The sequence below is a fragment of the Pan paniscus genome, chromosome 1, assembly GCF_029289425.2.
Source record: "Pan paniscus chromosome 1, NHGRI_mPanPan1-v2.0_pri, whole genome shotgun sequence".
NCBI lineage: Eukaryota > Metazoa > Chordata > Mammalia > Primates > Hominidae > Pan > Pan paniscus.
Genome location: NC_073249.2, coordinates 41,905,964 through 41,929,735, shown reverse-complemented (window position 1 = coordinate 41,929,735; position 23,772 = coordinate 41,905,964). Strand labels below are relative to the sequence as shown.

At 39.3% G+C, this 23,772-nt stretch overlaps 1 protein-coding gene across 2 annotated transcripts in view; it reads left to right on the top strand.

Annotated features, from left to right (window-relative positions):
- Positions 1–3,319: 3,319 nt before the first annotated feature.
- The window catches only part of CR2 (complement C3d receptor 2), a 36,934-nt gene continuing 16,481 nt past the window's right edge, over positions 3,320–23,772 (top strand). Inside the window, exons 1-12 of one of the 2 annotated variants that reach the window (XM_055108668.2) lie at positions 3,320–3,533; positions 12,074–12,112; positions 14,062–14,147; positions 16,844–17,230; positions 18,843–19,031; positions 19,116–19,215; positions 19,466–19,548; positions 20,011–20,418; positions 21,065–21,241; positions 21,322–21,412; positions 21,748–21,824; positions 23,098–23,505. In XM_055108668.2, coding sequence (XP_054964643.1) covers positions 14,132–14,147; positions 16,844–17,230; positions 18,843–19,031; positions 19,116–19,215; positions 19,466–19,548; positions 20,011–20,418; positions 21,065–21,241; positions 21,322–21,412; positions 21,748–21,824; positions 23,098–23,505 — 1,936 coding nt within the window. In that variant the 5' untranslated portion in view covers positions 3,320–3,533; positions 12,074–12,112; positions 14,062–14,131. Of the gene's footprint in view, positions 3,534–12,073; positions 12,113–13,573; positions 14,148–16,843; positions 17,231–18,842; positions 19,032–19,115; positions 19,216–19,465; positions 19,549–20,010; positions 20,419–21,064; positions 21,242–21,321; positions 21,413–21,747; positions 21,825–23,097; positions 23,506–23,772 lie in introns of those variants that run through there. The other variant, XM_055108671.2, reaches the window with a different exon arrangement.

The following is a 23,772-nucleotide window of genomic DNA, read 5'->3' as shown; positions in this document are numbered from 1 at the left end:
TTTATTATAAACAACTACAAAATCCTTTTGATGTATGTCTAATGTCTTAAGCATATTATAGGATGAAAACTCTGTGCAGAATCCCCATTTTATCATGAGATTTGTGTATTTATTCATTCAAAAAATTTCTATGAAGTGTCTACCATGGATCAGGAAATATTCATGGAATTAGGGGGCTCAAACATAGAGAAACAGAGAGACAAAAAAACAAAATATTTCCTTCATGGACCTTACATTGTAAGAGAGACAAACACAAATGAGGTCATTGTAAAATATATAATGTGTTCAATGGAGCTAAGTAGTAAGAGAAGAAAAATAGACCAAAGAAGGGGATATGAATGGAAAGGGAGGTAAAAGTGTAAGAGGATATCTAGGAAAGATCTCACTGAGAAGGTATCTTCGAGTAAAGACTAGAATGAAATGAGGGAGCTGGCCACTGAGGCTATTCAGGAGAAAAACAATCTGGACAGAGCAAACAAGACCCTCCGAGGGCAAAGGACCCCAGTCAGAGTGCAAAGGGTGAATACTAGAGCAGCAAAGGCCATTGTGGCCAGAGGGAGAAAAGAAGGAGAAAAGGGTCAAAGATGAACTCAGAGAAGTTAAAGGAAAGCAGATCACATTGGACTGAATGGATCATAGTTATGACATTGCCTTCTACTTTGAATGAGATAGGAAATTATTGGAGGGTTTGGAGCCGAAGGCAGTGATTTCTTTTTTCCTGACAAACATGTAAACAGGATCACTGCAAGATACTAGACACCAACACACTCATCTACAGAGGAGTTGAGTTTTTGTGTTGCTGAGAAGTGTTTATTAATAAAAATATATTTGGGAAATTTGTGAGGGCAGACAAGAATAAGCATGAAAAGAATCATGAATCTAACTGTAAAATAAATGAAACAATACAAGTGCAAGAAGAAAACATGGATGAATTATTGTGTAGCCTGGAGAATGGTTTTTAAAACCATGGCTCCTAATCCAGATGCAATAAAAGAAAAGATGTATCAACTTGACTGCATTAAAACAGACAATGCTTACAAGGCAAAACGATGCCATAAACAAAGTCAAAAGACAACTGACAAACTGGGAGGAAACATTTGCAAAACACATCCAGAATAACAATCCTAATATATATAAATAAGTCTCAAACATTGAGAGAGGAAAAGGCAAATATACATGATAAAAATATATTTTATAAATGTTCAGCGTTACTCATAGGGAATGCAAATTAAAGCTACACTGAGATAAAATGTCTCATTTATTAGACTGACTAAAATTTAAAACCATGATGACAGCACATTAGATTAATGAGGTGCTCTCACACAGTTTTGTAGGAATATATGTGGTACAACTCTTATTAAGGAAATTTGGCAATATCTAACAAACCTACATATGTGTTTACCATTTGACCCAGCAATCCCACTTCTAGGAATTTGAACTGAAGACATGCTTCTAACAGCAGAAAAATAAATATTCACAAAGTTACTCTTTAGAGCATTAAAAACAACCAAACTGTCCATACATAGGGAGATGGTTGAATAAACTATGGCATATCCACACAGTGAAGTATTGCATGCAACTGTAAAAATGAATGAGGAATATTTGAATTTGTAGGAAATAGTGGATTCCAGCATATTTGTTAAGTTAAAAAAGAAAAGTGCAAAAGAATACCTATAGCATGCTTTTAAAATGTAATAAAAAAGGAGAACTAAGAAGACAAATGTGTAGCAGCTCATTTGAGCAAAACTAAGGACAAACCAGAAACTACTGAAATTGAGTACCTATGGTGGAGAGGATAGAGGTGATGGAGAGAAGTGACATTTCCCTTTTATTGTGTCTTTTTATATCAAGCTGACATTTGGGACTATGTTAATGTTTTATTTAAGCAAAAAAAAAACATCAAAAAGATTGAGGGGAAACTAAAATAGAATACAAAGAGAAACAAATTAACAGTATTTTGAATGAATAACAATCACACTGAAGAGGGGGAATAATCTGAGTAACTTTGGAACACAACAATGCTGTTTTTATATTTTCGGGCTATAAACAAAATAAAACTTTAAAAACGAGTAGATTTGATTTCCATCATAGTATAGAAATAGCAATTTTAAACTTCTGTGTATTCTAGGATTAAGCAAATAAGTAAATATATTGTGAATCTAGGTGTCTCACTGTTGAAGAAGGGAGTTACACATGCAGAAAGAGGGAAGGATAGAATGAACTCTATGCTAACGGACTGAAATTGGAAGAATCGCTGTGAATTCATGACATATATAAATATAGATATGAGAATGGATATACATATATATATATATATAATACATATCCTTGCTCTGTCTGCTGAGAGGGTGCGGAAACAATGATACTCCAATAAAAATGAACACACTTAGCATCCAATTCTGGCATCTAAATGCCATTCTCTGCCAGAAAGAACCAGCATTCCTTGGAGAAACAGCAAATTTCAGTGTCAGGTCTAGAGGTGAGTCTGGAGCATTTTTTTTGTGTGTGTGCCAGAAAGTAAGGAAGTGCTCAAAGAACAATAAGAACAAGTCAAAATGACATAGGAACTATTTTGAGGGCTCCCACTGGCCAGATCAGGGAGAATTTAAGCATCAAAATAAATAATGGTAGCCATGAATTATGACCCATTGAGTAAATAAATAAAATTCATATTGATATAGTTTATGCTGATATAGACAAATGAATAAATAAATAGAGAAGGGAAAACTCTTATTTACAGTAAAATGCCAACAGATGAATATAGAAGTAATTATTAAATTAGGAAAAAACACCCTTTGACAACCATCATAGTAAAAATTGATTCAAGAAAGGATCATCAATAGACGCTAAAATTTGTGGGTAAAAATTTGATGAAAAAATGAGGAATTTACATAGTTTTAAAGTATCTCCCTATAAAATACTTATTAATTACAAAGGGAAAAATACTGAGTCTACACTAAGAAACATGGGAGGCACCATCTTAACTAAGTGATCAAAGTTACCACCACCAGTAATAGGACAAATAGACAACATATGCCTCCCCGTAAGGATAAGACATCCTTTCTGGTATTCCTGTCAAATAATTAGATTCAATAACCTGAATCTATCATGAAGAAATGATAGACAAATCCAAATTGTGGGGTGTGATCCTGTCTCCTGACATTACCATCCACGTATACTGCCCTCCTACACTGAAAAGGGCTGATCTGTACAATCAATTGGATATTCTGGAGTTAACATATTGTGATTTCTGAGGACAGGTCACAAAGGACATTATGGCTTCTTCTTTCTTGTTCTCAGAGACGCTAGCTGGCATGTCACGAGGACACTCAACACACAAGCAGCGAGCCCTATGGCAAAATCCACGTGGTGAAGAATGAAGCTTCCAGCCAAGGGCTAGTAAGTGAGCCATCTTAGATGTGGATTCGCCTATCCCAGTTAACCCTTCAGATGACTGCACCTCCAGCTGATGTCTTAACTGCAATCTCCTGAGCGATCCCAAGCCAGAACCACCTGACCGACCCACAGAAACTGTGAGATCATAAATGTTTATTCTTGCTTTACACCACTAACTTCAGGGTAATTTGTTATTATAATAGATAACGGACTTAAAAGTCATTCTCCAAAAATAATTGCGGTGTATTCGTCAAAAATGTAAAGGTCATGCAATACCAAAAATGCTGAGGACATTTTTCCAGAATAAAGAACTGGGGGTGGGGGGAAGGCATAATGATCAAACACAATACATGATCCTGAAATGATTCTGGACCAGGAAAAACAAAGGTTGGTTTCTATTGTTGTTATTGTTTTTACCATAACACAGGTTATTGAGATGATTGTCAAAATTTAAATACAGATGGTAGCTTATAGTCTTGTGTCAATGTTAAGTTCTTATTTTTGATCATTGCACTCTAGTTATGGAACAGAAAGTCCTTAGTGAACCATTTAGAATAGGAATAAATGCTAGATGGTTCCAAAGTAATAATTATATAATTATAATTATATAATCACATATATGTACATATATGTCTATAGAGAAAGAATAGAGAATGGTAAAGAAAATATAGCAAAATGTTAACATGCAGAGAATCTGGGTAACAAGTATATGGGAATTCTCTGCAGTACTCTTGAAACTTTTCTGTAGAGATTACTTCAAAATAAAAAACAGAGCAGAAGTGGCTGCTGTTCCTAAATTCCCTAAGTAAACTTACACTGTTTTTTCAAACTGGGAGATGAATCCACTAATAGGTTTTGAAATGAGTTTGGTGGATTTCTAACAAGAATAGGATAGCCTAGCCTAGTCTAGCATAACACAGCATGGCACAGAGGACGAACATTGTAGATTACTAAGGGTGAATACTAACTTGTGAAAGTTTTGTTTAAGTTCTAGTAAGAGAAACAAGTGAGTGTAGTGGGTTGCGTGGTCAAAAAAGTGGGGAAGCCACCGCAACGAGGGGTGAGTCTGAGCCAAAAAGTGGCTCAGAGCTCCCCGCCCACCTCGTGCCGGGCCGTCCCTCCCGCTTGTCCCACCCTCACCGGCACCGCGTCAGCCCCCAGGCCGCCTGCAGGTGTGCGCTCAGAACTAGCACGTGTGCCGGACACTATTTAAGGGCCCGCCTCTCCTGGCTCACAGCTGCTTGCTGCTCCAGCCTTGCCCTCCCAGAGCTGCCGGACGCTCGCGGGTCTCGGAACGCATCCCGCCGCGGGGGCTTCGGCCGTGGCATGGGCGCCGCGGGCCTGCTCGGGGTTTTCTTGGCTCTCGTCGCACCGGGGGTCCTCGGTGAGCTGGGAGGGGGAGCACGGAGGTGGGGACGCGTCCCGGGCAGGGAAAGCTTCTGTGCCGCGATGCAAAGCAGGGGGCCAAAAGCGAGAAGGTGGGGGCAGTGCTCGACGCGTGTCCGCCTCCCGCTAGCTTTGAGGGACCACTGCAATAAACCGCCTGGTCCTGATTGTCCCCACTGGCCCCTCCGGGAGCTGGGACCTCCAGAATTGGAGGCTGCGCCACAGAGGGGCGCTGTCTGGTGGGCCCGGTGTGGCTGGCGGCGTGCGGGTGCTCGCGGTCTCCTGCCGGGCTTCCCGCCCCCAGGATTCTGCAGGTGCTCATCGCTCTCTGGCCGGCGGTCAGCGCTACCGCTCGCCACGGGAAACCTACCCACTGCATGAGGCACCAGCTAGCCACGTGAGGCTGTTTCTGTACACCCCGAACCGCGCTCCTGCCCAGCAAAAGCGGCAGAACCTCGGCTCCCTTTCCTAAATAAGAGTAAGACCTGGTTCCCAAGCATGGGTCTCAGATTTTCTGAACTCTAATGTGATATTGGTAGAGATCCTAAACATTAACCATCCGTAGTTATTTTTGAGACATGGATTAAAACTATTGTTTTCTTCTTGTTTTTAACCTTCTGTAATGGTGTGGACGTCCGCAAAGGTCTCATTCACCATTTATTATATCTTTTTTTCCTCCAGATTGGCTTGATTTTAAAGAAAGATTATAATTAAGATTAGCGTCTCTTGGCTACAGGATGGGTCTAAGTTTCTAATTATCTCCACGGTACCGTGCATTCCTAGTTTATAAGACGTTTACTGTGTGCAGACCTCAATAACTGGGTGACTTTTGGCAAGTCATTTAGCTCCCTGATCTTCAGTTTCTTCATCTGTAAAATGAAACTAGTGATTAACTGGCCTTCCACCTCACTGAGCTGCCCTGAGCACAGATGAAACTAAGCAAAGAAAGTTGGATGTTAGTCGTTACTACTAAATATCAGTAATAAGCCTCCTGTACAGACTTGATTTTATGGAGCCAGCATTTAAGCTAACAAGCTGGGTGTCCAGTTGTTTCTATGGACATCCAGCTTGTTGAGGTGTCTGGAATACAGCACATATTAGTTTATTACAACTTTTTGCTTTCCTGACATTTTACTGTCTCCTGACCCTTAAACCTTTCTCCAGACCATTATCTTCATCTCTCTTTTCTTTTTCTGCATATTAACTCCCTTTGAACAAATGTATATTCACAACTTTTTCTAAGAGCAGGGTACGTCCCTGACTTCTCACCTATTTCTAAATTTCAGAGAGGATATTATCAACTGAAAATCAAATTCTTCACCAGTCCTGCCAATTCAGGGCCACAGCAGCAGCATCATGTAGGTGACTTAACTGGAGCCCCATGAAATACCAGGTCTACCTATCTGTCAGCCATTCAAGCTACTGTGCTTCTGTTGTTTGTCCATTTCTCATTTTTGTACCAGTATTCCCATCCTAAGCATTATAATTACCTGTGTAACAACCTCATCTCTTTTAAGAGATTTTGGTTCTCATGATTGGAAAGGTTAAAGAGTGACCTATAGGTCACTTTCCAATTATGAAAACAAAAAATTAAGAAATATATATATTTTCATTATTTCACTCCATTGTTCAAAAATCTAAAAGGCCTCCAGTGGAAGAAAATCTGGTGTCTTCAGCCTTTCTAGCTCTTTGGAATGGGATCTCACCGAAGCTCACACCCCCTGATTTCTCCAGCTGCCTGTCTTGTATGCGCTGCTCATGGTCTTCCCCACCTGTCTCCCATGGCTCATGCTTTGCCCACTCTCCACTGCTAACTTTTACTGCTACTGCGTGCTCTCCACACATCATCTCTTGGCCAGTTCCTGCACTTGAGTGTGCTTAAGAAACTACTAAAGTACCTTTATAAAATGTAGGTTCCTGGTTCCACCTCCCCCTCCAGAGGTTCATAGGTTTGGAGTTAGCACAGGAAAGCTGAGGTTTAACAATCACTCTAGAAGATTCTGCAACAAGTATCTATAGGGCACACTGCTATAAGCAAAGTCAATGGGAGCAAATTTCCTTTTTAGTGTTTTCCTATTTTTCCTTTTGTCTATTTGCATAAACAGATTCAAATTTCCTACACTTCTAGATTTTACTCAAGCCCTTAGTGGCCACCTAACTGTATCCTATGCTGAGAAAACAAAACCATGAAAGAAGAATGCTCCCATTTTCTAATCAGCTACAAACCTACCAACTTACAAACTTACCTCCATCTGCAATCAGATTTTGTTCTCCACTGCAGAAAACCTGCTGAGGCCTTCCCGTCACATTAGAATAAAACACATGCCCCTTATTCTCCAATCTGAGGCCTTCTACCTCTCCCTGAAATTCTCTGTACCCCACTCACTCTCTCTGCCCCAGCCACACTGGCCTTCTCTTTATTCTTTGAGCACAATTGCACTAGGTATTCTCTCTTTTGAAATGCTCTTCCTACAAATTATTCTTTGCCTGTCTCCTTGACATTCAAGGCTCAGCCCTCTGTTGTGCTTCTCTGACTCTTGTCTGAAGTATCCATATTCCAGGGTACTCGCCAATACAAAACTGTGTTCTATTTTCTACAGACCACCTATCACCATCTAAAACCTTCTTGCTTATTTATGTACCTGTTTGTTGTTTGTTCCCTCACTGGAATACAAGTTCCATGAGTGCAAGACCTTAATCTGCCTTATTTCCTGATTTGAGTTCCTATCAATAGCCTGTAATTTGGAATTCAATAAATATGAATTGAAATCTTGGTATGTTTCCTCCTACAACAATGAAAGAAGTATCCATTATGCTGACAAATTCAGCTCCTTTTCCTGTATTCATGATCATGTTCCATACCCTCTTGCCTTTGCAAGGACTTTACTTCTGCAGATATCTCCTACCTTGCATCATCAATGTACCTCTTTCTGTATGATCATCCCCACCAGCATTTAAGTATACCCCAGGAAATCCTTTATGGACCTTCTCATGACCCACTGGAACTCCATTTTCCTGTCCCTCTTCTTGTTCTTCTCAGCAAAACTTTTCATTGACTACTTACTCAAATTTCGTTATCTCCTTCTCCACTTCAGACAGGCTTCTTCCCCACAGTCTCCTGAAGCTGTTTCTTGCAATGTCGCTACTGACCCTTATGCTGACAAATCCAATGGTCATTTTTCTATGTTAATCTTTCTCAGTCTTTCAGCAAAAACTGATGACTTCCTTTCCCTTGAAACCGTTATCATTCTCATCTTCCAAACCAAGACACTCTTACCTGTTTTTTCCATACTGCTCTGTTGACTCTTAGTCTTTTTTGTTCTATCTCTAAATATTAGAGGGTCTTGGGGCTCAGCCCTGAGCCTCTTCTTTCTTCATTTCTTCTTCCTAAAAAACCTCAACTCATCTTGTCTCATGGCTTTGAATACTATTTATATGTTGACGACTCATATTTATTATCTATAGTTCTGTCCTCTCTCCTGAGCTGCAAACTGCCTACTTGGCATCTTGATGTGGATGCCTAGTGTGTTAGATATACCAAGTCTGAATGGAAATGATTCTGAACACAATTCCCTATCTCAAGGCCACAACACACACACACACACATACACACACACACACACACACACACTCCTTTTTCAGGCTTTCCATCCTCAGAACAGGGTAATTCTATCAATTGTGTAGCCCAAGTCAGAAGTCCAGAAGTCAGGAATCCTCCCATTTCCTCAGCCCCACATGTAAAACAACAAAAAGTCTTGCCAATTCTATTTCTAAAATATATCCACTGCTCAATCCTTTGCCAAGCTTCATTTTTTTTTTTTGGCCCTAAACTGTACTCTTTGCTTCTAAAAGTAAGCAGTTCGATCCACTCTCTACCCAATTGCCAGAATATTCCTTTAAAAATGTAAGTCAAGCCTTGTGATTCTTCTGCTTGAACTCTCCAATGACTTCTACTCAGGATAACATTCACGTATCTGTGGTCTAAGAAGCCCTTCATGATCCCTCCTGCTGAGTTTTCTGACTTGATTGTGGACCATTCTGCTTTGCTCATTGCATCCCAGCCACACTTGCCTTCTGTCTGTCCCTGGAGCATACCAAATCCATTCCTCCTGTTAGGCCTCTGCCTAAAATACTTGTACCCAGCAATTTGCCTGGCTGCTTCCTTCTTCCTTCTTGTCCTTCAGTCACAACTTAAATGTTGCCTTTTCACAGGCCTTCCTTAACCATCATAACTGAAGTTGCATGCCACCCTGTCCCTTCTCCTTCCAGTGCATTACATTGTGACATATCACTCTATTTCATATTTCATGTTCAGCACCTTCTTATTTATTTCCTGGTATCTATTTACAGTCTGTCTCTTTCTGTTGGATTATAAATTCTATGAGGGTGGGAACCTTGTCTCTGATGTTCACAGATATGTCTCCTGTGCTTAGGACCGAACTTTGGTTAATATGCATAACTGTTGTTAAACTAAATAACAAACAGGGAAAGACTCTCTAAAAAAAAAAAAGATATTTGTTTGGGAATAGAACATTGCAATGGGAATATGTGTGTAATGATGAATTGTGTGTATATTCAAGGAAGTAAAAGAAGACAAAGGTTTTTAAAGGAAAAATACGAGGATTACATAATTGTTTTAGAATAATTATCCTTGGCTACAAAGACCAATAACAAGGGTGATGCCAGTTTGAGGTTATACAGGCAGATGCCGGAAGGATGTTCTTGTAGGGTTGCAGTGGCTTTTGTGCACGGTTGTGGTTTTTCAGTCTTTTATGATAGTTTGGGTTAACAGGTATACAAGCATGAGAACCCTGTTTTCATGGCCTTCCCTGGCTTTGTCAAGGTGTTTTTTGTTGTTTTTTTTTTTTATTACATTAGTGACTCTATTTTGATTCTGACAACTTTCACATCATCATTCAAAACTTGCTTATCAAATAGGCAGGAAACCCAGTATTAAGGTATTTGATTATATGAATTATCAGTCTCAATAATGATTTTCCCTCCTACCTGCTTTCTGACTAAAATTTCAGTTTTATTTTTATTATCCTATGTGTTTGTTTTTCATCCATTTCAAATGGATTTCCAAGCCATTCCAGGTAAAGTCCCTGGGCCCAAGTAATTAAATATATCCCTGTTCATTTAACTCAGAAACTGCTTCGCCTGGTAGTTTTAAACATGGTTGGAAGGATATATGTCTGAATGTCAAGTCACCATCTTTGACCTTCAATCCAGTCATGATCTCCTCTGAGTTTTACTCCTGGCTACAGAAAGATGTGAAGAGGGTCCAGTGACCCTCAAGAAAATTTGTATTACTTGATGGCCCATGGCTTAACCTTCCCTTTTCTGATATGATCTGCCTTGTGACTTGGGATTCTGGCTTTCGTTACTAATGAGGATTGATGTTCCCAAAGGAAGATAGCCCTTAAGTCTCCTTATTGGAAATGAGACCCTCCCATTTTTTATCATCCAGAAAGTGTGATCCGTATCTCCTTCCATCATGGAAAGTTATGCTGTGAAGCACCCTTCTGCTTTTGCTATTTCTGGATCTTCATTCCATCTTCGTCCATGTCATTGCCACTGATTAAATCTTGTAAATTTAAATTGGTTTTCCAGCTTGTGGAGGATAATTTGATATTGTCCTTATTTACATTTGATAATTACAGACTAAGTCACTTGACTAGAGTCACTAGTACAAGTAGTATCAGGATCATGAAGTTTGTCTTCATTGGGGTCATACCCTGATATTCCGTATAGAATCTTGCTATTTTGCACAGAGTAAGCACCTGGAGACTTTTGTAGTTGTTAATGGAGAAAACTAAAGAAACTGAGGAAATAAATAGAAGGGGACCTATAGTGATATCTGGCTCCCAATAATGATGGCTATTCTTAGAACCAGTCTTTGTGACTTCTCCAGTAGTAGTTTGGGGTCACAGCTAAGGTCTGGCTGTGTTTTGGGAGCTTTGTGTGTGACCTTGTGTCAGTTCATCCATGTTTATACTTTGACTTTCACCCGTACCTGTCTCAGACCTGTTTGAAAAAGGAGATTATAAATTTGATATTTAAATACACTGCTATTCTAGGAGGGCCTTACAACTGAGTACTTTCTTTTTTTGCCTGGACTACCATCTGATCTGGAAGAAGAGTTAACTTCTTGTTTTCTGCTTGTCAGTTTAGGGCGTTGAAACTTGAGCTTGTTCTCATACATAGAAAAATGACTTTTCCAGCTATATCCCTAAGTGTATCATTGCTATAGTTTCTTACCTATCTCCTAGAATAACTTCTGTTCCATTATTAATAATAATATTGTTACTTTAAGTCACAGGAATCTGTGTTGAAATGACTGTCCCTTTATCTAGTTCCCACCAGAAAGTATTTACTGAGTTCTCTTTGGTGGCGTATTACTCTACTAGATTAACAGAATAAAATAATGAAGAATAATAAACATATTTTCTCCTCTCTAGGCATTAACGGTTTAATAGCTAAGATAGTTATGTAAATTCATTAAAGTAATTTTCAGGATCATATGTGTACTGAGCTTTTACAAGATCTCTTATATACTTTAGTTTCTTATGCTATCCTGGGAAAGTTTGTATTTAAAGATTTTTACCTTTTTGTCCCACAAATTCACAAATAGCGTACATTAGTTATGTGCAGTTTTTTTGTGTATAAATAATACCTCATTGAAGCTGGGAAAAATATTAGTATCCGCTCCCCCTACCACCCTTATAAAAAAAAAATCAAAACATATGTACTCATCCTTCAAGGCCCTTGCCACATGCCTTTCCTGTTTTCCCCAGACTCTGACCTCACTGTGAAAAAACAAGCAAACAAACTAAAACCACTAATTTTTACTTGTAAGGGTGAAGGAGATGGAACAATTCTGAGGATTTTCTGAAATTTTATGAAAAATTACTTTCTCCATCTCTGAAGTCTACCCTAAAAATTCTCTGAATCTCTGAGCTTATTTCTGTGTATATTCACCCTTACTGCAATGATATGCATTCTTCATTCCATAAAATATTGCCCTATTTTAGACTTACATTCTAAAGATCAAAGTTTTCAGGATAATTTGTAACAAGGCAGAAGCAGAGAAGAGGTTTTAGCCTCTCTTGGTTTTTATGTTTCTGTAGCCTTTGTCTCAGGTCTTCAGGTCAGGGTAAGTTTCTGCCAAGGTTTCCTTTTGCTAAGCCTAAAATTCAGAGTAACCAATCTTAAGTTTGCTGTTGAGATATCTTGCAAATACAAATGCTTTCTTGGGTATATCAAGAGGCATTCTTTATCACCTCCTTAGAGATCTTCAAGTGGTCAGATGCTCAGCAGTTCTGTAAAGGTGAGTAATCCTGTAATAGAGGCATATTTGGTTCTGTCGCTGTATCTGGATGAGATAACATGTTATGTTTAAGATAAAAGACCAGTAAATTCACATGTCATCTCAAGTGAAGAGGGCTCCTGAGTGCTCCATGCTTCCTTTTACTCCTAGGGGCACTGGGTATGAGGGTTAAGTCATGATAGCTGGCCAAACCTATTCATCCTGTGATCTTTATGACTTTGATCTATGGTATCCATACTGTGTTAGGGTGAGGTTAGAAGTTAGAGACAAGGGATGTTAATATTACCTCATCCTCATCCCATTCAATTCAAAAAATACTTTTAAGTAACTACTAGATACTAAGCTCTAGACCAGACAGTGGGGCCTGGGAGTGACATAAAAATGAATCTGATAGTCTTTGCCTTTGAGAAACTCCTACACTAGTTGTAAAGGCTGACTCTTAAATATATATTGTACTATGAGGTAGTTCTCTTATTTAAGAAGTGCTATGAGGTCATAGAGAAATAAATCATAAATGCTACCTAGAAGAATTAGAGAAATATAGGCCCTCTGAGCAGAGGAAACAGCATTTGCAAAAGCGTAAGTGTGCAAGAACATGATGTCTTTGGAAAAAATCAGTGTTGTTGGAGTATAGGCTACATAGTGAGGAATGGTAGTTGATTAAATGGATTGGAGCTTACTTGTAAAAAAATCTATGCATTTTTTCCCTATAAACAATGGTAAGTCATAGTAAGTTTTTAAATGTGCAGAGTGGCATGACCACATTTGTGTTTTAGAAAGATAATATGTGCAGTAGTATAGAAGATGTACCAGCCCAAGGGAGAACAATTAGAAAAGTAAATTATGTCATTCAGTGATCCAATGGGAGACTACTGCAATGACAAAATAGTTGGTTTGGAGAGAGATTTCTGGAGTCCAGTCACTAAACTTCGGTAAGTAATTGAATGAAGAGAAGAGAGTAGAGGATGAGTTAGAGGATGAGTTACAAAAAGGAAATGATCACTGTGAGTTTTTTAAGGCAGAAGACTTGGTAGATGATATCATAGATTAACAGAATATGTATAAAAATGGAAAATGAAGACTAAGTTATAACTGACCACAAATAAAGTTGGCATCCATGCACAGAAATGCAGACTGTGTGCATTAAACAAGTAGTGTTCTAGAGTTGACTGATCCTTTGGAAAGTTTTGTAAATGTAAGAATTTCTGTGAGTAAACATAAGCAGGCCTGTCAGCAAGTCCAGTCAGGTTGAGATTTAATATAAAACACAAAAAGTCTCCAAAAAGTCTCCTGAATCCCAGCCCCAAATTCTGTTTGGGTTGATTTGGTTTTCTTTTGTAGATAAATCATGTGTGAGTTATAGAGAACTCCTTTAGGACTCTGTGATTACACACATGGGTATTGCATTTGGGTCGACAATGACATATTCTTGTAATAAAGGGTGAGTTGGCAGGAGACAGCTCCAGGGTACATGGATACCAGAACAGCAGTTCCAACCAGAAACCATCACTCTTCCAAAAGAGATCTGAGTAATTGCCACATACTTTTTAAAATAAATAAGCAAAAAGGAATCACCTCCCCGATCCACTCCAGAGACACTGTTTCAAGATTACCAGCTAGAGAGGATCCCTAGAAGAGAAGGAAGTTTTGGCTGCTCTCTTCCAGTTTTAAGTCTCCAGTGCTACTGACCAGGAGCTTGAATTTCATTTGGCTTTAAATTGTATGAGTCCTTAATCTGTCACCCCTGCTTGTCATAAATGATATTCTATTCTCTGCTATTCTTTCAGTAGAGAAAGAACTAAGTTTTTCTAAAATGTAAGTCTAGCTGGGAGATGATCACTCTTTTTTATTTTTATTTTTATTTTAAGTTCTGGGGTACATGTGCAGGATGTGCAGTTTTGTTACAAGGTAAACGTGTGCCACGAGATTTCTCATCTCTTTGTCTTTAGATATCTACTCTTTGGTGACTCATCTGCTACATGTATTATCTCAGACAATATTGTAACCTGGGATAATGACATGCCTTTTAATGAATGTAAGTAAAACAATCTCTTTATTGCACCCTATTTAATTCCTCTTGTCCCCTTCCAGAGGGAAATTGGGCATCTGCACACCAAAGTGAGTAGCCAGGAGGGTTTACACTTGGTTTGAGTAGCTCTAGGCACACAGCTATGACTTACCCATCTTCCTCATGGCCCCCAATCCTACCACACTTTCCTTTGTTTACTGTTCTTTGATGATAAGTTATTTCATAGTGAGTAAATGCTTACATCTAAAACATTCCGGGAGATTACACACTGCCAACTTTATTCCATGCAAAAAGTAAGCCACCCTAGGTCCCTTCTATAACAATTTATCTGTGGTCTGGGGCGGGGACTGGTGACCAGCTCATAGCTTTTCGGTTTTTATCAGCCAGTTCCATATATCTTTTGACCTTGCTACTTCCTATTTAGAATCATCTTTGAGATCAGGATACAGAATTTCAACAAAATAGGTAAATTGTAGGCTGAGTTGCAGTTTGGATTGCAAGAATGAAGAGAAAATTCTCAGAAAGTATAATATTCTCTCTTTCCCCACCTACTCCTTAAAAAGGTATTCCTTGTAAGTCACTCCCAGCCATCCCCCATGGGACTTTGACAGCAGCAGCAGGGAGAGGGGTTTGCTATGAAATCATCAGTGCCATATTGGATGTAATAGGGAAAAGCTGTTTGACCTCTTGGATGAGAAGTCAATGCATTGCACCAGCAAAGATAATCAAGTTGATGTCTGGAGCTCTGGAGCAACCCTCCTCTTCAGTGTATTACTCTTACTTGAATGCTCAATTATAGAAGTTGAAAATGGAGTTGTGGAATCTGGATTATGTTCATTTTTTTAAAATGATACATGATATTTAAGTGTAAGCTTGGTTTTACCCTGAAAGGCAGCAATGTAATATGGTGTCAACTAAACAGCAAACAGAATCCTCTACTGCCAAAGTGCTTCAGGGGTGAGTTGGGCTGAAACTTCAGGATCTAGAAATAAAACAAGGTTTTTTTTGGGAAATAGATATATGGTACCTATGGAAAGAGCAGAAGGAAGATAGTATATGTGGTTGAGTTTTCTAGTTAAAGAGTTTTTTATTGTTGTTGTTTGTTTTGTGTTTCTGTTTTTGTTTTTTTGAGATGGAGTCTCGCTCAGTCGCCCAGGCTGGAGTGCAATGGCGTGATCTTGGCTCACTGCAACCTCCACCTCCTGGGTTCAAGCGATTCTCCTGTCTCAGCCTCCCGAGTAGCTGGGATTACAGGCATCCAACATCATGCCTGGCTAATTTTTGTATTTTTGTAGAGATGGGGTTTCACCATGTTGACCAGGCTGGTCTTGAACTCCTGACCTCAGGTGATCCACCTGCCTCAGCCTCCCAAAGTGCTGGGATTACAGACGTGAACCACCACACCCTGCCTAGTTAAAGAGTTTAAAAGTAAACTTTGAAAGTAATATCTAAATGTTGCAGATGTAGGACTTTTTCTTCTTTTGTATTTTGGGGCAGTGCTAGATCTGTGTTATTGTAGGGGAAATTAAAAGATGCTTTTTTAAAAAAGCAGACAGCACCAAAGTCAATGATTAGAGATTTTTTCATACATATATATATAATTATCACATCTTATCCATAGGTGTGCTTTGAACATATATATGCCACTCTTCTCTGTCTTCTGGAATGCAGACCAAAGATGTTAAATTGATTCAGTTGAGTATATATTATACTGCAGATTCTATATGTATAAAGACAACAGTTCTCGAAAGTTACCCTTACTGAAACCAAGTATAGCACTGATGTGATGAAACAGTTTGGCTGTATCTTCTTATGTCAGTTTTCACTGAAGACCTCCTCTTGGAGCCAAAGGGAAGTTAACTGAAAGTTCTAGAGGTTGGCAATTTTCCCTTTATTCTGAGACTCCCTCAGAAAAGGCGTGCATAACAAAGTAAATGTAAACAATATCCTTCATGGTTATTAGGACAAGTAAATGAAGAATATGAGGCCATTATTCAAAACCTCTGTTCACTTCCTGTGGCTTTTTCAAAGTGTTCCAGCCTCAAGTCAGGACAAATCACCTGTACTGAGGCTCTAGTGTCTTCAGCAGCAGGACCAAAAGTGGTCATCTCAGCCTGTACCCCCAGTTGTGTGTTTGAAGCAGCCATTGAATAATTAGTATGTTCCAGGTATTGTACTTTCTCTGTTCATGTACTTTTAGCACTGGATTCTCACTATACCTTATGAAGTAGTTTGCGTTATACTATAGACTAAGAAACTGAAGCTTAAAGAGAGTAAGACTTGCCTGAGGTCACACAGCTATTGAATGACCGTGGGGAGTTGAAACTAGGTCCACTGAGCTCAAATTTCCCTAATCCATGGTACCTCCCCACATGTAACTATCGTGCCACTAATATGTTATTTTCATGTGCTAAATTTGCCTTTTGTTTCATTATTAAAATTGATTAGACTGAGAACTTTTGGATACATTCTTTTCATTATTATTGTTTGGTCAAGATGATTTATGTTGATCTGTTTGCTGAGGATCAAGAAAAAGGTAAGAATTTAGGAGTTTGGGAGTAAGCAGGGAATAAACAAACTATACATATTTCTAAGTCTGTTTCTGAAAAAGTTATGTGATCTATATTTGGATATTTTACCTACATTTGAATATTTTCTCACCATGATCAGTATGTCTACCAAGTTTCTTTTCTACTTTTCAGGGATTTCCTGTGGCTCTCCTCCTCCTATCCTAAATGGCCGGATTAGTTATTATTCTACCCCCATTGCTGTTGGTACCGTGATAAGGTACAGTTGTTCAGGTACCTTCCGCCTCATTGGAGAAAAAAGTCTATTATGCATAACTAAAGACAAAGTGGATGGAACCTGGGATAAACCTGCTCCTAAATGTGAATATTTCAATAAATATTCTTCTTGCCCTGAGCCCATAGTACCAGGAGGATACAAAATTAGAGGCTCTACACCCTACAGACATGGTGATTCTGTGACATTCGCCTGTAAAACCAACTTCTCCATGAACGGAAACAAGTCTGTTTGGTGTCAAGCAAATAATATGTGGGGGCCGACACGACTACCAACCTGTGTAAGTGGTGAGTATGAAAAGAAAGCTGGGTTGGGAGGTTGGGGTCTTGCCTTTCTGTGCAGACCACATTTTGTACCCTCCTGAAGGACAAACAGTGTGAACATGTAATGATGAGGGTGGAAGAAGGAAACAAGGGAAAAGGTGAAAGTTATGGCTTCTTCATGGAGGCATATAACTGCTCGTTCAAAAAACATCAGTTGAGCAAAGGAGTTTAAAGTACATGGAAAAATGTAATAAAACATACCTAATAATTGAGTAGGGTAAGTTTTGCAAGGATGGGGTCAGAGTTTGTTGGGGATGTGGGAATGGGGTGGTTTTCAACTGTATATCTGTGTTACTGTTAAAATGAGAAGAACGGTGGGCTCTTATAGCAAAAATACACCCAATGGATTTGAAATTAATGTATAAGTAGCTGCTAATACAGTCTGGCACAGGTGATATCCTGCTCTCTGTGGTCTCTGTAAACATGTTTTGAAGTTATCCACTATTTCCCCAAGTCATCTTCTGAGCCATCACATTTCAAATAAATGCCTTTGAAAATAGGGACCTACTGTAAATTATTCATTCCTTCTCTTTTGGTTTGGTTTATGTTGCTGCTGAAATATAAATCTGAATTTGAATTCCACAATTACAAGAAATGGCAATATTTGACAAAAATTATACTATCAAATTAGGTATTTTCTTAATAAAGAACAATATTGACAAATTTTAAGCAGATTAAAGAGCTGACAAAACTGTTAGTATAAAATGGGATTCTGTTTATTGATCGATTGATTGATAAATAGATAGCCTTGGAGGAAGGAGATCTTAACGATAGTTACAAAGCGCAATGGCTGCTGAAAACAGTTAAGCCTTTGTAACAATTTAGACAGACATATATGTATGGACATGGAAGGATATCGTATACATGTCGCTAAGTAGAGGAAGTAAGGCATAGAATATGTATTAGTTGTACACACACACATAATATAGGTGTATATATGTATCATGCATAGGATCCCAATAAACTATATTGCCAATATCTACCAGGATAGCCCTTGAAATGATAGCATGCTACTTTTGGAACAGAGAATAAGCTTAAGGATAGGGTGAGAATATAGGTGAAAATTGACTTTTTTTGGTAATTGAAATTTTTCACAAGGCAAATGTAATTCATATAGTGTAACTAAAAATGAAAAATAATGTACTATTTATGGCTATTTGTGGCATAAAATGGATACACTTAAACCACACCTGTTTGAACTTTAAAAGACTAGGTTGAAAGTTAATACCAACTGGCTACCATAGATCATGTGTCATTTATTTAAATTCATATCCTAAGTCAGCATCTCGATCAAGCTTGTCCAACTCGCTACCTGTGGACAGCATGTGGCCCAGGATGGCTTTGAATGTGGCCCAACAGAAATTCATAAACTTTCTTAAACCATTATGAGATTTTTTTTTGCAATTTTTTTAGCTCATCAGCTATCATTAGTGTTAGCGTATATTATGTGTGGCCCAAGACAATTTTTCTTCTTCCAATGTTACCCAGGGAAGCCAAAAGATTGGACCCCCTTGATTCTAGATTGTGAAGGATGCATCATCTGACGGCTTTTTTTTCCTGGTATGTGTGTGTAAAGTTTTCCCTCTCGAGTGTCCAGCACTTCCTATGATCCACAATGGACATCACACAAGTGAGAATGTCGGCTCCATTGCTCCAGGATTGTCTGTGACTTACAGCTGTGAATCTGGTTACTTGCTTGTTGGAGAAAAGATCATTAACTGTTTGTCTTCGGGAAAATGGAGTGCTGTCCCCCCCACATGTGAAGGTACCCTAAATTTACAATCTATTTTAAGAATCTGGGCTGTTCTGTTATTTGCCATGCATTTCTCATCTTTGGTTTGTTTTTTAGAGGCACGCTGTAAATCTCTAGGACGATTTCCCAATGGGAAGGTAAAGGAGCCTCCAATTCTCCGGGTTGGTGTAACTGCAAACTTTTTCTGTGATGAAGGGTGAGTGTCAGGATTATTTATGAGATTTAATTCATTTGGCTTGTGTGTGCGTGGTGTGGACTGTGAAACCTGCAGAAGTCTCCTCTGTGAGGATCTCTGGGCAGTCTGGGGTAGGGTTGTGAGAGGTAATGCTGATAAAAGGAACAGATGCACACTGATTGAAATGAACTTGTCTTGAATTGTAAGTAGAGGCTGCTGTTCTTCAGCACAAACTGCCTAATAGTTCTGAATGACAACCTTCTGTCTCCAGGTATCGACTGCAAGGCCCACCTTCTAGTCGGTGTGTAATTGCTGGACAGGGAGTTGCTTGGACCAAAATGCCAGTATGTGAAGGTAGGCTAGGCAACTATGGTCTGACAGCACTGCATTCTCAGCTTAACTAAAAGCTTTTGGTTCAGTCATTACCTTACAGACTCTTACTGAACACAGAACTCCTAGAGATCTTTAAGGATATGGGCTTCACCAAAGCATCCTTATTTTTTGTTTCCTCAAGTAAAATGGGGTTCCTAGGCTTTCCCTCCTCTGAAAGCTATGCAGACCTTCTAAGTAGGTGGACCATGTGCATAAAGAAAATAGTGTATTTGGTAAAAGAAATCAAAGGATCAGCAGAGTACATATACTCAGGAATGAAGCTTGAGAATCAATCTTCTAAATTATGTTGCTTTAGCTGCCTTGATTGATTCATTATAGACTCGGATATCACTGTCCTAGGATAGTGGTATCAAGCAGCATCTGGGGCATTCTTTGTTTTCAATACACCTATGATCTTGTCATTTCTTTCTGCAATTTCCCTAGAAATTTTTTGCCCATCACCTCCCCCTATTCTCAATGGAAGACATATAGGCAACTCACTAGCAAATGTCTCATATGGAAGCATAGTCACTTACACTTGTGACCCGGACCCAGAGGAAGGAGTGAACTTCATCCTTATTGGAGAGAGCACTCTCCGTTGTACAGTTGATAGTCAGAAGACTGGGACCTGGAGTGGCCCTGCCCCACGCTGTGAACTTTCTACTTCTGCGGTTCAGTGTCCACATCCCCAGATCCTAAGAGGCCGAATGGTATCTGGGCAGAAAGATCGATATACCTATAACGACACTGTGATATTTGCTTGCATGTTTGGCTTCACCTTGAAGGGCAGCAAGCAAATCCGATGCAATGCCCAAGGCACATGGGAGCCATCTGCACCAGTCTGTGAAAAGGGTGAGTGTTCCGGTACTCAGAAAAGGTGCTTCTGATTCGTTTTCTGAAAAATTAGAAGAAGGGGTTGTGGGCTTTAAGTAGGGCCTTGTCCAGTTTATACTCCCCTCAAATCTACTAAATCTAATCAATATAAATTTTGTAGAGGGCATTCTTATCACTAGCCCCCCACCATTGTTTTATTTTGTGGGAATATGCTTGGAAAAAATGTTAGGAATCACTAAGTTTCCCATTTCTATAGGGGAAAAAATGAGGAGAAAAATGCTTGTTTGTCTTAATAGTGACTTCTTAAAAGAGAAGTCATTCAAGCCCTCATTCCTAGGGATATATCAGAATCTCCCATAAAAAACATACAAGATGATTCCTTATGAAGGGAAGAGGCAGGAGAGGAGTTGCAGCACCCAGTGGAAAGTGAACAAGATCTGCAGCAGCCTCTGTGCAGAAAACAACAACAACAACAACAACAACAAAAGATTGGGAAACTGTGATCTAAAATTACCCAAAGCTGGTCTGCAACATGTGTTCTGTATCATACAGCTGACACCAGAGTGGAATTATAGCATGAATATCAATTTCTTTGGCTCAGTTTCTTTCTGTGGTTGTTTACTTAAGCAGTTATGTTATGTTTTGTTTTTGTCCTTTCATTTAGAATGCCAGGCCCCTCCTAACATCCTCAATGGGCAAAAGGAAGATAGACACATGGTCCGCTTTGACCCTGGAACATCTATAAAATATAGCTGTAACCCTGGCTATGTGCTAGTGGGAGAAGAATCCATACAGTGTACCTCTGAGGGGGTGTGGACACCCCCTGTACCCCAATGCAAAGGTGCCAGGCCTCAAATGTAGACATTTTGTTAACTTTAAGATTGCCTTGAATTAAATTCTCATCCTAGTCTCTTTTCTTAGTGGCAGCATGTGAAGCTACAGGAAGGCAACTCTTGACAAAACCCCAGCACCAATTTGTTAGACCAGATGTCAACTCTTCTTGTGGTGAAGGGTGAGTGAAGGCTGACTTAGTCTGACCCAAGTCCGGTGTATCAGCACACACTGCAGGCTCTATGTAAGAGTTTGTATCAGTACACCCTGCAAGCTCTATGTAAGAGTTTGTCTCATAGGTGCTTGCCTGTCACATGGTCATGGAAGTGTCTATCATACTATTTTTCCATGCATGGAAATTATGCCTGTGCAATGAGAAGTTGGTGCTGATGTTGGCTACATTTTTGTTGCTATTGCTTCTTGGCCTGAAAGTAGTGAGTCTGCTTGGGAGCCATGGCTCTTGCCTAACTTAATGGTCACCTGATAGCAAAATGACATACGTGACTCTGTCTCTAGGTACAAGTTAAGTGGGAGTGTTTATCAGGAGTGTCAAGGCACAATTCCTTGGTTTATGGAGATTCGTCTTTGTAAAGGTGAGTAGCAAAAATGATATAGGAGCTGAAATAATGTGAGATCTATACATTTCCTGGGAGATTTTTGTTTTGGGACATGTTATGAGAATTAGAGTATTAGATTCTGTTCTATTGATTCTGCCAATAGTTATGGTTGCACAGTTTTACCATGTCTTTCTTTTGCTACCTTTTTCTTCATCAATAACTTAAATCTACTTTGTTACTGATTCTATTTTGTGGTTTACGATTATGGGAATAATGACAGCGGTGAGTATATGAGCCACCATCTTAATTTTGGGTATACCACAGTTTAGTGGAGAGAGTAAGGGATAGGTGTCAGATCTGAATTCACATTCTGTCTCTACTGCTTACTAGTGTGAGACCTTGGACCACTTGTACAACTCCTCTGAAACTCTAGCCTTTCTTCCGTAAAGTTTGCATAAGACTACAGACTAGGAGGTCCAGAGAATGTAAATAAAAAGTAAAAAGGACCAGGCACAGTGGCTCACGCCTATAATCCCAGCACTTCGGGAGGCTGAGGGGGGCAGATCACAAGGTCAGGAGATCAAGACCATCCTGGCTAACATGGTAAAACCCCATCTCTACTAAAAATACAAAAAATTAGCTGTGTGTGGTGGCATGCATCTGTGGTCCTAACTACTTGGGAGACTGAGGCAGGAGAATCACTTGAACCTGGGAAGCGGAGATTGCAGTGAGCTGAGATCACACCACTGCACTCCAGCCTAGGCAACAGCGTGAGACTCCATCTCAAAAAAAAAAAGTAAAAAGAAACGTAGAAAATTTAAAAAACACTACAGACTTCAAATTATTCAAATTAAATTGTACTATTGCTACTTTCTGGATGAGGAAACTGCCTATCACAAAGTAGGCGCTCATTCAACAATAAGTTTTCTCAGCTAGTCATATAAACCATCATATCACCTCAGCACAGAGTAACCAAGAAAGCATAATTCTATTACCCTGTGTCTTTTATTCTCCTATTGCCTAATTAAAAAGAATTCTTCTTTTAATTAGCAATTTACTACTGGGCCTAACTAACTCCTAATGTGATGTTGATCAACCACATTCACTTTTAATAAAGATTTTCTTTCCTATGAAATGTGTTTAAATTGAATTTTACATACTTAATGAGCTTTCACACAACTCACATCATGAAAATGTACCCATACCGTCCAGGAAACAACAGATTCATAACCAGCTTCATTTGGTGGTTCTTTGTTCTTTGGTGTCTAATACAGGAACTCAATTCTACAGTATCTTTTCATCTCTCTAGAAATCACCTGCCCACCACCCCCTGTTATCTACAATGGGGCACACACCGGGAGTTCCTTAGAAGATTTTCCATATGGAACCACGGTCACTTACACATGTAACCCTGGGCCAGAAAGAGGAGTGGAATTCAGCCTCATTGGAGAGAGCACCATCCATTGTACAAGCAATGATCAAGAAAGAGGCACCTGGAGTGGCCCTGCTCCCCTATGTAAACTTTCCCTCCTTGCTGTCCAGTGCTCACATGTCCATATTGCAAATGGATACAAGATATCTGGCAAGGAAGCCCCATATTTCTACAATGACACTGTGACATTCAAGTGTTATAGTGGATTTACTTTGAAGGGCAGTAGTCAGATTCGTTGCAAAGCTGATAACACCTGGGATCCTGAAATACCAGTTTGTGAAAAAGGTAAAAACCCAATAAGGGGGAAAAAAGGAGAGATTTACTTAATTATTCTTGTTTATTATCTCCCACCCAAAACTGCATCATGGAAAGAGGCAAGAGGGGCACAGATTACTTTCTGTTTCTTCCATCCTATAATAGATGTTCTCTGTGTTGTGTGTGTGCATGCAAATGCCCCCTTGGATCTGGGATCTATTCAGGGTAGATAATGAGAGAGCCTTTTTAAAGAGCAAACAGCATTCAGTAGTGAATTTGAGCTTCATGATCTTTGGC